Source organism: Mytilus trossulus, chromosome 2 (assembly GCF_036588685.1).
Source record: "Mytilus trossulus isolate FHL-02 chromosome 2, PNRI_Mtr1.1.1.hap1, whole genome shotgun sequence".
NCBI classification, from domain to species: Eukaryota; Metazoa; Mollusca; class Bivalvia; order Mytilida; family Mytilidae; genus Mytilus; species Mytilus trossulus.
The window spans coordinates 40488739-40501686 of record NC_086374.1 but is presented as its reverse complement, the minus strand read 5'-3'; the positions used below and the strand labels follow the sequence as shown (position 1 = coordinate 40501686).

At 30.9% G+C, this 12948-nt stretch overlaps 1 protein-coding gene across 2 annotated transcripts; it reads left to right on the top strand.

Moving 5' to 3' along the window:
* Positions 1-354: 354 nt before the first annotated feature.
* On the top strand, positions 355-11320 carry LOC134707224 (ubiquitin-associated domain-containing protein 1-like). 2 transcript variants are annotated; one of them, XM_063566817.1, is made up of 9 exons: positions 355-691; positions 5419-5480; positions 5837-5941; positions 6620-6722; positions 7228-7333; positions 7964-8042; positions 8521-8721; positions 10438-10579; positions 11082-11320. In XM_063566817.1, the coding sequence occupies exons 1-9, from the start codon at positions 436-438 to the stop codon at positions 11225-11227; spliced, it is 1200 nt and encodes a 399-aa protein (XP_063422887.1). In that variant the 5' UTR covers positions 355-435; the 3' UTR covers positions 11228-11320. The 2 variants fall into 2 exon arrangements, with proteins under 2 accessions (XP_063422887.1, XP_063422886.1); XM_063566816.1 differs by having other exon boundaries at positions 5419-5486.
* Positions 11321-12948: the final 1628 nt, after the last annotated feature.

Sequence of the window (12948 nt, the reverse complement as noted above, 5' to 3'; positions counted from 1 at the left end):
TAATAATATTTATTATTTGTCATTATTACAAGTTTTATTTGGTACATATGAAAGAATTAAGCAACAAAACCGTAGAAGATTTAAATTTAATAAATCTAGCGTATATTACTGTTTTTCATGTAACAATAATGCAATGTAACCGTAGCCTCAATAATTATTGTTACATTCGTAATTAATCAGTTCCTTACCCAACTTTGCATTCCGGCATTTAGTCTCCAATGTAACAATAATATTTTTATTATTGTTACATATCCATGTAACCGTAGCCAGTGCCTTTACACAACTGTCCTACTATCCTTACTAAGTCATTCAGAGAAAACGCGGATGAGGAACAGTTCTTATCCGGCATTGATTTCTAACTTCTTTCGTTGAGCTATTTCCGCTATAAACAAAAATAATCAAGATATTTATTTCATTCATGATACTTTAATTATCATGTATGTCTCAGATTCTAATATCTTCCCTTCAAAGGGGATGAGAATAAGGATTTGCCATATGGATGGACGTAACTATGTGATCGACCTGAACTCGAATATAAAGATTGACGAACTAAAAATAATGTCTTTAAGTCACTTTAATGACCCAGCAGAAAGCATTAAAACTTCGTTGTATCACAAGGTTTTACTCGTAAGAACTGGTCAGGTGTTATCTGAAGAGAAAACGATATCAGAAGAAGGAGTCAAAGAAAATGGTAATTTGTGAAAAGCAAATGATAAGAATAAATCACCTCTGCTATTAAAATACAAATGGCAAAAGTAATCGACTTTCCAGGGATCTCCATGGATGGAAATTGAACCATGGGGGAACTTTCACCATCATAAACCATATCTATGCCGTACAGTGTAGCGCGATCGAAAGTATTTCATCCCTCCACATAAGGATAGGTGAACATGCTAATTCATTTGAATTTTCATTATAAATACTATATACAGTACAGGTAGGGACTTATTTTTATGGAAGCCTTAATCCGTCTAGATGTCAGACTGGTCGGACAATTGTCCCAGTGTAATTAACACCTGCTGTGCAATATCCAAGTGGAAGGTCGTAAATCACTCTGTACCAGCTTGATTAGAATTAAATTTTACCTGTACAGATATATTTGTATGTATGGAGAATAGATAAATGTAAAATATTGTTTTGTATTCAAAGAGAAAGAATTGAAATTAAAATTAAATATAAGAATTTAAATTAAAAATTAAATATTTAGAATTAAAATTAAAATTAAATATCATGAACGTGGGATTTTTTTTTATATAATTTGAAAATTAAATAAAGACGATTTTTAACAATATATTGTGTTGCCAATTATTATAATAGTTTTGTGCCTATAAACTATTTTGTATTTGCATTTGTATTTGTAAACCGTAAATATTTCATCTTATTCAAAATGATAAGCCTAATAACAACCAAGACTGTTTTCAATCGAAGTTTAAATCAAATTGTTGAGACATCAATCCCGTAAATTGTACAAGTTTTCATTGATGGTTATATTATTTCCCCCTTTTAACGTCCTGTTCCTTGATATGTTATTATTAGAAACACAATTCTAAGTATAAGGCCAACATATCGTATTTATAAAATATGTATTTAAGCATTGTGAATAAAGTTATTTTCCTTTTCATACAACTTTCCCCGTCGGAGCCTCTACATCAATTCACACCTGTCAATCATTTCTCGCAAGTAAAACGTTTTGGTCAGACAGATCACTCGTGCTTTCTATTTTGACATATTTTCCGTTTATCTCTTTGAAAGGCAAACAATTATTTATAACGCCGTGATCATATTTCGATTCCTATTTTTTATTTTACAAAAAATTGTTGACACTCGAGATATTGCCTTTCTATTTTCATGTCTCGACTATTTTATGAAAATCGCCGGTGTTTTGTATTATAAATATATTTTACGAATCGATACACGAAAATCAAAAATTAACCTTATATAGTTTATTGAATAAATGCACATTTATACCCCAATGGGGTTGAAGGCTAATCGTACTAGTCATTATTAGCTGTCTTTACTTTTTCGTCGTACTTCTAGTCATTCTATAGCTCGCGCAGTCCGTAAGAATTTTTAAATCGATGTTGTATTATTTCCGAAGTTTAAAGGAGTTCTCCAAATTAGATTATTTAAATGGGAACCAGGGAAATGACTGATAAAAATAAAACAAAAATAGTTTAAGAAGACTAAATCTTGTTTTGATTTTACATGTATGTAAATCGATTAAATTTCTATTTTGGTCAATCGATCAAGAGCCTCAAAACTAACGCACAATTATACTGTCAATCATTCCACATCAAATTTAATCATGAATGGATTTTCCCACGGTCGTTCAGTAAGGTCACCTGAGTTTACTGTTACGACATTTCCCGCCATATAAAAATCTCGTGCAGTGAACAAAATCGATCTTTAATATCTTTTATTAGCATTCAATAATATTGTGAGTGGAGTCAAGTTAAAGTTCAACCACGTGTACACGCTGTTGATCACTAATATGTGTATCATGGAATTATCTTTTCACGGCAAATTTTTCTCAACAGATTGCTGTTAAAAATATATAACATACAAGTTTCCTTTTTTACATGGATTGTGCGTAAATTAATATTATGCAATTAATTTAAGTTCGGGATTTCGGGATTAACACTTTCGGAATCTGGGAATTCTTTATTTTCGCGATGTCGGGATTTTGATTTATTTAAATTCGGGACCTTGGGACTTCGTGTTTTTAAGCCCGGGATTTCGAGATCCGGACCCTATTAACCCCCTACCCCCAAATGCAGATCAATTATATAAATTTAGCATAATGAACAAACACGGAAATTTTAAAATAAACTTATGTCCGAGAAGAATCAATATCTTCTTCTAGTGTTATTATTTGTGTTCTATTTTAGTTATACATCTCCAACTTTGAAGTTTCGGACAATAAATTGTTTACAGTAAAAAGTAAAAACTACAAAGAATTTTATCTCGGAACTGACCCAACACAGACTGAATATTAAATACATATGATAGAAATATTTTGCATGTGGCCGCGTCAAACTAACCCTTGAGACAGCATTCTGCTAATCAATGGATTTACTTGTAAAACAAAAATAACCGTAAGCTTCCCGAAATAGAATACATGTAAAAATATTAATGTTTGAAATTTTATGCAAACAAATAAGAAAAAGATACACAAAAAAACAAAAAAATAAACAACAAGGAACATAGAACAAAACTAATTTTGAGGAACAAATTAGAAAATAAATAGCAGTTAAAATATAAAAACCATAATTAAAAAAATAGGCTATTTTTATTAAAACAGTTTCTCCAGTACATCACCTGTAAAAATATTTTATGTCATAAACGATGTAATCAATAAAGTGACTGAGAGGTTAAAATTACAGGTAACCTGGTTCTGAAATCAGTGAACCGTAATTCTAGCAGCACGGATTAAGATGAAAGGACAAATATATTGCCAATCACACCTGGATTTGTTGATTAATGACCATACTACCTACCATAAAAATGTCCGATTATTCATATCCGACTAGACGGATTAAGACATCCATAAAAATAAGTCCCTACCCGTACTGTAGAAGTATATATATTTTCAATAATTGGGCGTTTTTAGCCCTTCAAAGGCCGAACTCTCATGCCCCCTCCCTTTCCTTTAGTTGAGAATGACCAATAGCTATTAAGAAGGTCCCCATTGAGTTTTCTTGCTTTTTTTGGTAATTGTTATGGGGGTTAATAATCGTGTGAAGCTTATTTTTCACGGACACTAGTCAAATTCAGAAGTCATGAACCAATTACCGGTATGGCTGGTTTGCAGCAACAAAGGATTTTAAAGCAAACGTTGTCAAATGAAAAGATTTTTAATTACTTTATCTAGCAAATCGATGCTATGCAACATGCATCTTTCGAGTCTGAATAGAAACCGGAAACACGGATGTATCAATTTGATTGTAAACTACGAAAATTTCAGAATTATGATACGATATTTCTTTACAGGAAATATTAAAAGTTTTTACTTTTTAACTTTTAAAGTAATTCTATTATATTGTTACAATACAGCAGTACTCGAGTGTTATGAAATAATAATGACTGTTTTACGTCTTATGTTGTACTTCTTTAAAAGGGGGATGCTGCTTGCGTAACTGTCAAATTAAAACATGTGTTCGACTTGTTAAACTTTGTAACTGGATTATTAATTTATTCATTTAATATGAAATAATATAAGCATTTGCGGAAAATAAGTTAAATATTCGACAAATGAATCATCTATCTTCAGATAATATTCTCCTGTCTGGTTTGTTAATCTACCTGTACAAGCTCAGGTACAAGTGATTAGTGATCTAAATCTGGATATCCATCAGGCGTTAGAACTGTATTGGATTATACTATAAAAAAGCCTGAGGGTTATGCAATTACATGCATTTGATTATAATTGCTAAAAAAAATGGCGTCAGGCTATAAAAAAGATCACAGTTTTGAACGATAGCGGAAGACAATTGAACGATGGGGCGAGTCATTTGACTATGGCGCAAGACATTTGAACGATGGTGGGGCGCCACCGTTAAACAGGCCATGGAGATCCCTGCTTTCAAAACATTTTTAAGTTGTGTAACTCTTACTCAGTCTTCACGCTGAGTGGCAGCCCAGGCTAGTAAAATTGCTCTCTGGCCTGTAAAAATTATATCTACAGGCCAACAGAATCTACAATGTAACTAAAAATTTTCAAACATTGAGCTCCGGGCCTGTAGATTTAAAAGTTTGCCGTGAAGACTGGTTGTTGTCTCATCCTATGTCAAATTGTGGTAATTTCTGTTTGTTTCAAATTTAGTCAAAAGAATTTCATGGTTACTACATGTAAGTACATTCACATGTACATGTATTTCTTTCAAATATACGAGTACATCCTGTCTTGTGCTGTACAATGTACATGTGATATTGAATAGCTGTATCAATAAGAATAAAGACTATGCAAAGCATAGTCATGCACAGGTGGATTAGGGGGGCCAGGGGCCCAGCCCCCCCCCCCCCTTTTGAGAAAAAAAAATTTGGTTGCTTATAATAAAGGGAATTACTGAGGCATGAAGAAATTAGGCCCCCTTTTAGGCAGCCAGTGGGCCCCCACTTATGAAAAATTTCTGGATCCATCACTGTCATGGCATGTACTTCAGCTTGATTTCAATAACTGAGCCCACATTGTTGTTTCCTTAATATCAAAAAATAATATTTTACCATTTTAGCCTATACTGGTCCCCTATACCATGTACATGTAAAATGTATACTGAACAAAATGTTTATATTAAAAAGTGCCAATGCTACTGCAATGGAGAAAAATGCAGATTTTTAAAATGATTTGAATCCGATTTTTATTTTCAGTTAAGTATGGATTAGACAATAAACATGTGATAAATATTTTATATTTTTCAGATGAACTGATGTTGCTGAAGAAAAGATTGACACCCTCACCTTTAGAGAGTAAAGATGGCCTGGTAAATGTAAGATTGGACGAGATAATTATCCTATGAATAAACTTACTATTATTATATACTGTATTATATATATTAATCAACAGTCTGAAATTCAGTTCTGATTTTCGCTTTTTTGAAACTTAGTACTAATAGAATGACATTAGTGACTGGAAATTTGCAAATGCACCTACAAATGCAAATATGGTATTGCTTTAATTTCTTACTTGCACAAATAAATATTTAGTTCTTCATTCAAATTGTCTTTGTTGAATGTACATGCATATCTGTAAAATTTATAACTTGAATAATTTATAATTAGACAATATTAAACTTTTAAAGACTGTACATTGATGTTTTTATATTATTTATCTGAAAAGAAAGACGAAAGCAGGAAAGGACCAACAGCTGAAGAAATTAAAGAAATAACAGGAGAACTGTCAGCTACTAAAAGAGGACCTCAGCCTGAAGTGTCGAATGATGATGTAAGTTTGTCACTAAGTTAAAGGCTTTCTTCAAGAAGGGTGCCTACATTTTCAAATGATCATTTTGAATATGTAAAAATAATTCTTTATTTTATATGTTTTCTTAAAATATAAGAAACACAAAATTCTTTTTCTATATATTGGATTACATCAATCTTTGAACATGAACATACAGAGACTGCAAGCCTGTCTAAAAACAATTGAAACAATATCAGATTTATTACCTTATGAATAACATAAAACATTATTGTTACAAAAGTGAATGATAAAAACTTCTTTGCTTGAGGTCAGTTTATTTTGGAGATAAGCTTAATCTCTTGGATCATTTCTTACAGTTCTTGTAAAAGAAACTTGTGGATTAAACATTTTTATGCCCCACCTACGATAGTAGAGGGCCATTATGTTTTCTGGTCTGTGTGTCCATTCATCCGTCTGTCTTACTTCAGGTTAAAGTTTTTGGTCAAGGTAGCTTTTGGTGAAGTTGAAGTCCAATCAACTTGAAACTTAATACATATGTGCCTATGGTATGATCTTTTTAATTTAAATGCAAAAAATAAAGTTTTATCCCAATTTCAGGGGCCAATAAACATAGAAAATGATAGTGCGAGTGGGGCATCCATGTACTATGGACACATTCTTGTTTAGACTAACTTTCAGTTTATTTGTATTTTTATTTAGTTTCATTCAGAGTTGCAAAAGATTTTGGTAGCTTTGGTGGAGTTATCACAGAAATTGCTATGTATGAATCCAGATGTATCTAAATTATTTAAAGGGGCTGAAGGTAAGTCTTTATATGGACTATTTTCATACATACATGAATATAAGCATCTTTGATTTTTATAAATACAAGACAAGTCAGCCACAAGAGTTCTCTAGTTGCATTTTAAATTCTTTTTCTGATGAATCAACCTGTGGAAATTTCAGCAAAATTCATGTCAAAGTTTGATGATATAAAGTATGTACAATGCTGCCAATGCAAATAGTATTACACCAATAAGTTAATAGGAACACTTGTAGAATTACATGTATTAAAATAATGTATACGTCTTTCATTATAACAATTAATGATTAATTTGTTAATGGATGAATTGTCAGTTCAGGATGTCACACATACTTTTATTGCCATGGAAAGTTTTAAGAAAAACAGAATTTGCAACTGGTTCGCCAGTAGTTAAAACAAAGATTTATCAGATCTTTTGCCTATAAGTTGGTTACAATCTAAGTAAAAGTGAAAATATTAATTTGGGAAATGTTTCTAGTTGGATTGATTTTGATTTAATTTTCAGGTTTATCAAATGAGACAGAAGTAAAGGCTGATGAAGATTTAGTAAAACAACTAACAGACATGGGTTTCTCTGTGTCCAAAGTAACCAAAGCTTTAGAACAAACAAAGTAAGGAATAACATACAAAAGGGGTAACTATGACCTTAACCTTAAACTGTAGTAATACTTCAATATTGGTTCAGATCTCCCTTTCTTTATGGGTGATGTGACATCTAAGTCAGGTTGCATTCCCATGCGTAGCTCTTGATTCAGTATCCCGAAACCACATTTATGTGCATATTACAGTCTGCTTTTAATAAACTGTAAACATGTACATGGTGACATCGAAATCAATAGAGATCTTATCTCATTATATGTGACCATATATTCAAGTAAGGTTGCAATCTAATATAGAAGGGAGGAAAAAGATTCCAAAGATATATTCAAACTAACGAGTCGAAAATTAACTGACAATGCCATGGTAAAAAAAGTAAAACCAAAAGACAATCAACTGTTTACAAAACACAACATACATGTAGAAAACTAAGACTTATCAGCACTTACCTCACCACAGACCAGGAAAATCTAAGGTGCTCTGGAAAGGTCAGCATATTCTGCTCAACATGTAGCAACTGTTGTGTTGCGAATGTACTTGCTTAATTAACAAAATCTCTCATTCATGTACCCAGTACATAAATTCAATATAATTGAATTGTTGTTTATTTATATTTTTGGTTAAAAGTATTATCTGTGTTGTAGAAACTCTTTTAATTCAGCAATGGAATGGCTTTTACAACATGCATTAGACCCTGAACCAGAAAATACACAGGAGGATCAGGTATTTATCATTTAAAGTCTTATAACATTACATGCAGGTCTACTTCTTACTGACACAGCTCATATATTACTGTTGTTAATAGGATTAAAAATATTTCATGAAAGTTTGTCTCCAATTTAATCAACATATTTATAACTAAAGATAATACATTTCTAACAAATAAAATGGACCAAAAGAGTTAGAAACTGTGAAACTTGTTAAAGAGAAAGAGAAACGGTATTCATACAATCTAAATATAGCAAGGGAAAAGGCATTCTGTATCAATTTCATAGAATCTAATTATAACAAGGGAAAATACATTCATACAATCTAAATATAGCAAGAGAAAAGGCATTCATACAATCTAATTATAGCAAGAGAAAAGGCATTCATACAATCTAATTATAACAAGGGAAAATACATTCATACTATCTAAATATAGCAAGGGTAAAGGCATTCATACAATCTAATTATAGCATATGTCTATTTTACTTTGTAGGTAGAAGGTGCCACAGGAATAACTTTACCAGAAACCATAAAGGAAGACACACATCAAAGTAATCTTCAGTCTCTACGAGCTCTAGGGAAGAAAGAATTCAAACCTAATCCTCAGGCCTTGTTAAATCTTGTAGAGATGGGATTTGATGAGGCAGAAGTTATTGAAGCTTTAAAGGTTTCCAGGAATGAACAGAATGGTGCTGTAAGTGATGATGTGTCTGAATATGAATATACCATAAGCAACCCTAAAATTGTGATGTTATTGTTCCACAAACAACAGTAGTGTATATCATTAAAGGGGGTTATCAAATTAATTTATAGTCTTTCAAACTTCTACTGACAGTGAAAAAGGGAGAGAGCTAGTGAAGAAAATTTTATTTGATTTTTATACGACCGCAAAATTATTTTGGTCTTATATTGATATCACGTTGGCGTTGTCGTCTTAGTCATTTGGTTTTCGCACTATAACTTTAGTATAAGTAAATAGAAATCTATGAAATGTAAACACAAGGTTTATAACCACAAAAAGAAGGTTGGGATTGATTTTGGGAGTTTACTTCTACTAAAGTTATGGTGCGAAAACCAAGAAAAAATCAAATAAATTCTGGTTAAAATTGAGAAAGGAAATGGGGAATGTTTCAAAGCGACAACAACTTGACCATAGAGCAGACAACAGCCGAAGGCCACCAATAGGTCTTCAATGTAGCGAGAATTTCCGCACACGTAGATGTGCTTCAGCTGGGCCCTAAAAAATATGTATACTAGTACAGTGATAATGGACGTCATACTAAACTCTGAATTATACACAAGAAACTAAATTTAAAATTAATAGTTCACTTTTTACTTCCTTTTTTTTGTATCAGAAATTGGTTTGAAACAGTAAATTTTAAATTATAAAAAAACATTTTTTATTAATGAATTCCCCATCAATCATTATGTCTCTTTTAGTCATTTGAATTTTTACAAGAAGTGAATATATAATTTTTGCTATCAAGAAAAATCTGCATTTCAATAAAATAAGTTTTTTGATTTGTTTATGTTGAAAAAGTACATTTGCAATACTGCCAATACCCTGTGCTGAAAAAATACTTTATAAATTGATCAAAAGGCACTCTACAACTTTTAATCTTCAATGTCATTATGACATATGACCTATGTTTCAACTAACAAAATGCCCAAAACAACATTTTCAGATAAATGAATGAAGGACTATTTGGATAAGATATAAACTGCAGTTTAAATAAAATTGTGCAAATTAAAAGACCCATATTATTTATTTTGAGCTCATTTTATCTTCAGACTTCACTGATATTCCAGCTAAAGACCTGCTGTTAATACAATTGTCAGCAATACTGTTTGTAAATGTTCTTTTGTCCCCATCATTCCTTAATATGAAATTATTCAAACTACTCTTCCTATCTTTCCCCAGGTGCTAATCAGCACTTTGAATTTTGGAGTAGAATGTTGGCATAAACAATAGATATTCAACCTGTGAGCACATGTTTTTTTTTTAAAGTTATAAAAATCTAGATCTATTTTGTGTTGAAAAGGAAATGCAGGATTAAATAAAATTAGTTGAACTAAAAAGTTGTGTCACTTTGGACCCTGAATAGGGCTTTTTCTTGTCAACCTTTTTTCAGGTATTGATTTGGTGTGGTGTAATGTCATTTCTCATTAAATAGCTACAATTTACTTCTTTAGTTTAAACTACAGCTGGTTACACATTTTAACATATTCTAGGACAGTCCAGTCATCAATGTTAGTAGTGCAAGTGCAAAATTGAAAGCATAGTAAGATTATAATTCTCCTTCATCTCCAATAAAGTACAGGCTTCTGGAATACTCTAATTGAACAAGAATTGATATGTATTCAACAAGAAAATGGCTATTAGGAAAGATTTTTGTTTGAATATTTTCAGTGTGAGTGGTTGCTAGGAGACAGAAAAACTAGAATTGAGGAAAGTGAACCAGAAGGTTTAGATTCATCTAGTCAAATGTACAAAGCTTTAGTGTCAAATCCTAATGTTCAGCTGGGCTTAAATAATCCAAGATGTTTATTAGGTAAGATGTCAGTTAAATGTTATCTTTAATATCAATTATAGAATACATTAAGTGTAGTATTTTACTTCAGGTTCTAACCAATAACTATAATATGTGTCTTTTAGTGCAAACCTATTCAATATAACAAAAGCAAATAAGTTTAATACAAATATTTATGATTGTAAAGAAGTTGTTTCTGTTATCACAAATACATAGCAGGCAAAAATTTCTGAATAAAAATTAACAATTTATGAAACAGATCAAATTAGACAATAAAAGAAATAAATGCATTATCTTTTATAATGTTTTTTTCTTCCAAAAGTAAACTTGATGAACAACATGGGAATCACCAATTTATTTTAGTTTTAACTCAAACACAAATCCTGCAAAATATTTGAACTTTGATATTTTCATACTGATAATCTATATCTGAAAATGACATCCCAGTCAATAATTACATATTATTTATTTGCATATCAGTTATACAGCTTACAGAATTACTAAATAGATTTTTATATTTCAGCTATGATACAACTATTAGAAAGCCCTTTAACCTTACACCAGTGGCTGAGTGACCCAGAAACTGGACCATTTATTGTTCATATTACAAGGATATACCATTCTTGGAAATATTCTAGTGAAACTGACAACGATGGACAAATCAAATAATTTATTGTTTATATCTGTGATATTGATTTGTGATACCTGTTATTTAAAGTGCCTTAATTATTTATTGATAATAAAAAAAAACATATTTGCTAATTAACTGTATTGTATTACTGTTAAGTTCACCTCAATCATAGAAAATGTTGGTTTGAAGAGGAATTTTGGAAGAAATTTGACTTAAAGAATTATTTGATATTGTGTAAGATAATGATTATCTCAATCACCTTTGTTTGTTTTTTTTAACAAACTTTGAATAGATTTAACTAATGCGATTTTGTTTAGTTAACAAGTCATTTAACTTGACCTCATCAAAATTATTCACAACAGTTACCTCTAGAAATAAAAACAGCTCAACACAATGAGCACAGACCTTTTTTCAGATATTAAAATTAGGAAATGTGGTGTGATTGCTTATGAGACAACAATCTGACCACAAAAAAAAACAAACATTTTTTCAGATATATGAATACAGAGATGTGTATTATTGCTGATGAGATGTATAGATGTGATTATGTTATAAAATTAATAATCCTCAGGTTGCTATTTATCAATTATTTTCACTTATGCAATTCTAGTTTCGTCAAACATAGACATCCAAAACTTGTTTTGAATTGCTACATATGGGTACATATCTTTCTTTCAAAAATATAATAAAGTGAAAACATAGACATCTTAAACTTGTTTTGAATTGCTACATATGGGTACATTTCTTTCTTTCAAACATATAATAAAGTGAAATAATAATATTTTCACTTTCCTCAATTCTAGTTTTTCTGTCTCCTAGCAACCACTCACACTGAAAATATTCATACAAGAATATTTCCTAATAGTAATTTTCTTGTTGAATACATTACAATTCCAGTTCAATCAGAGTATTCCAGAAGTCTGTACTTTATTGGAGATAAAGTAGAATTATAGTATTATTTTTGATAGATAGACACATGACAATGTATCATAATGTTTCTACTCTGTTCCACATGAGGGAATAACAAGCTTGAAAACCACATTTAAGTCGGATTTTTGTGACCATGAGTTTTAAGTAAAATTGAAATTAGTATCCTAAGTGTAAGTACGTTTCATATACAACACTATAAAATCTACTTATTTAGAATTATTTCACTTTATTATATGTTTGAAAGAAAGATATGTACCCATATGTAGCAATTCAAAACAAGTTTTGGATGTCTATGTTTGACGAAACAAATGAAAACAACATGTTTTAAATTTCATGCATCTGAAGGGCTTTTCTAGATTTCCCTTCATCAGAAACCCTCAAAGCTGAACATTTGAAAGCCAAGGATGCATAAGGCCAGAAAATGTTGAAGAGATATAAACCAAAGATGACTCCAAAAAATATCCAAATCCATCTAAAGGTAACTTTGCCTGAGGGAGTTGAAACATAAGTTTCTGCATTATTTCAAATTTATAAACAGGCAATTTTAGATAGTTTATTATAAATTAGGTAAGTTTCGAAGACCTGATTACTGAGCTGTTGATACCATTGGGAATTAATAATCAGCAGATGTATCATTTCAGTGGTATGAAAACTGAAAACAAAACGTTATGAATTTCGGGCATATGAAACGCTTGTTTGGATTTACCTCTATCTTGTACGTTCAATGCCTAATATTGGTAATCCAAGAATTTATAAGGAAAGAAAACGTTAAAGAATATATAAATCTTAAAATGAAAATACAAAGTTACAAATCCAAATTTACCTGAGG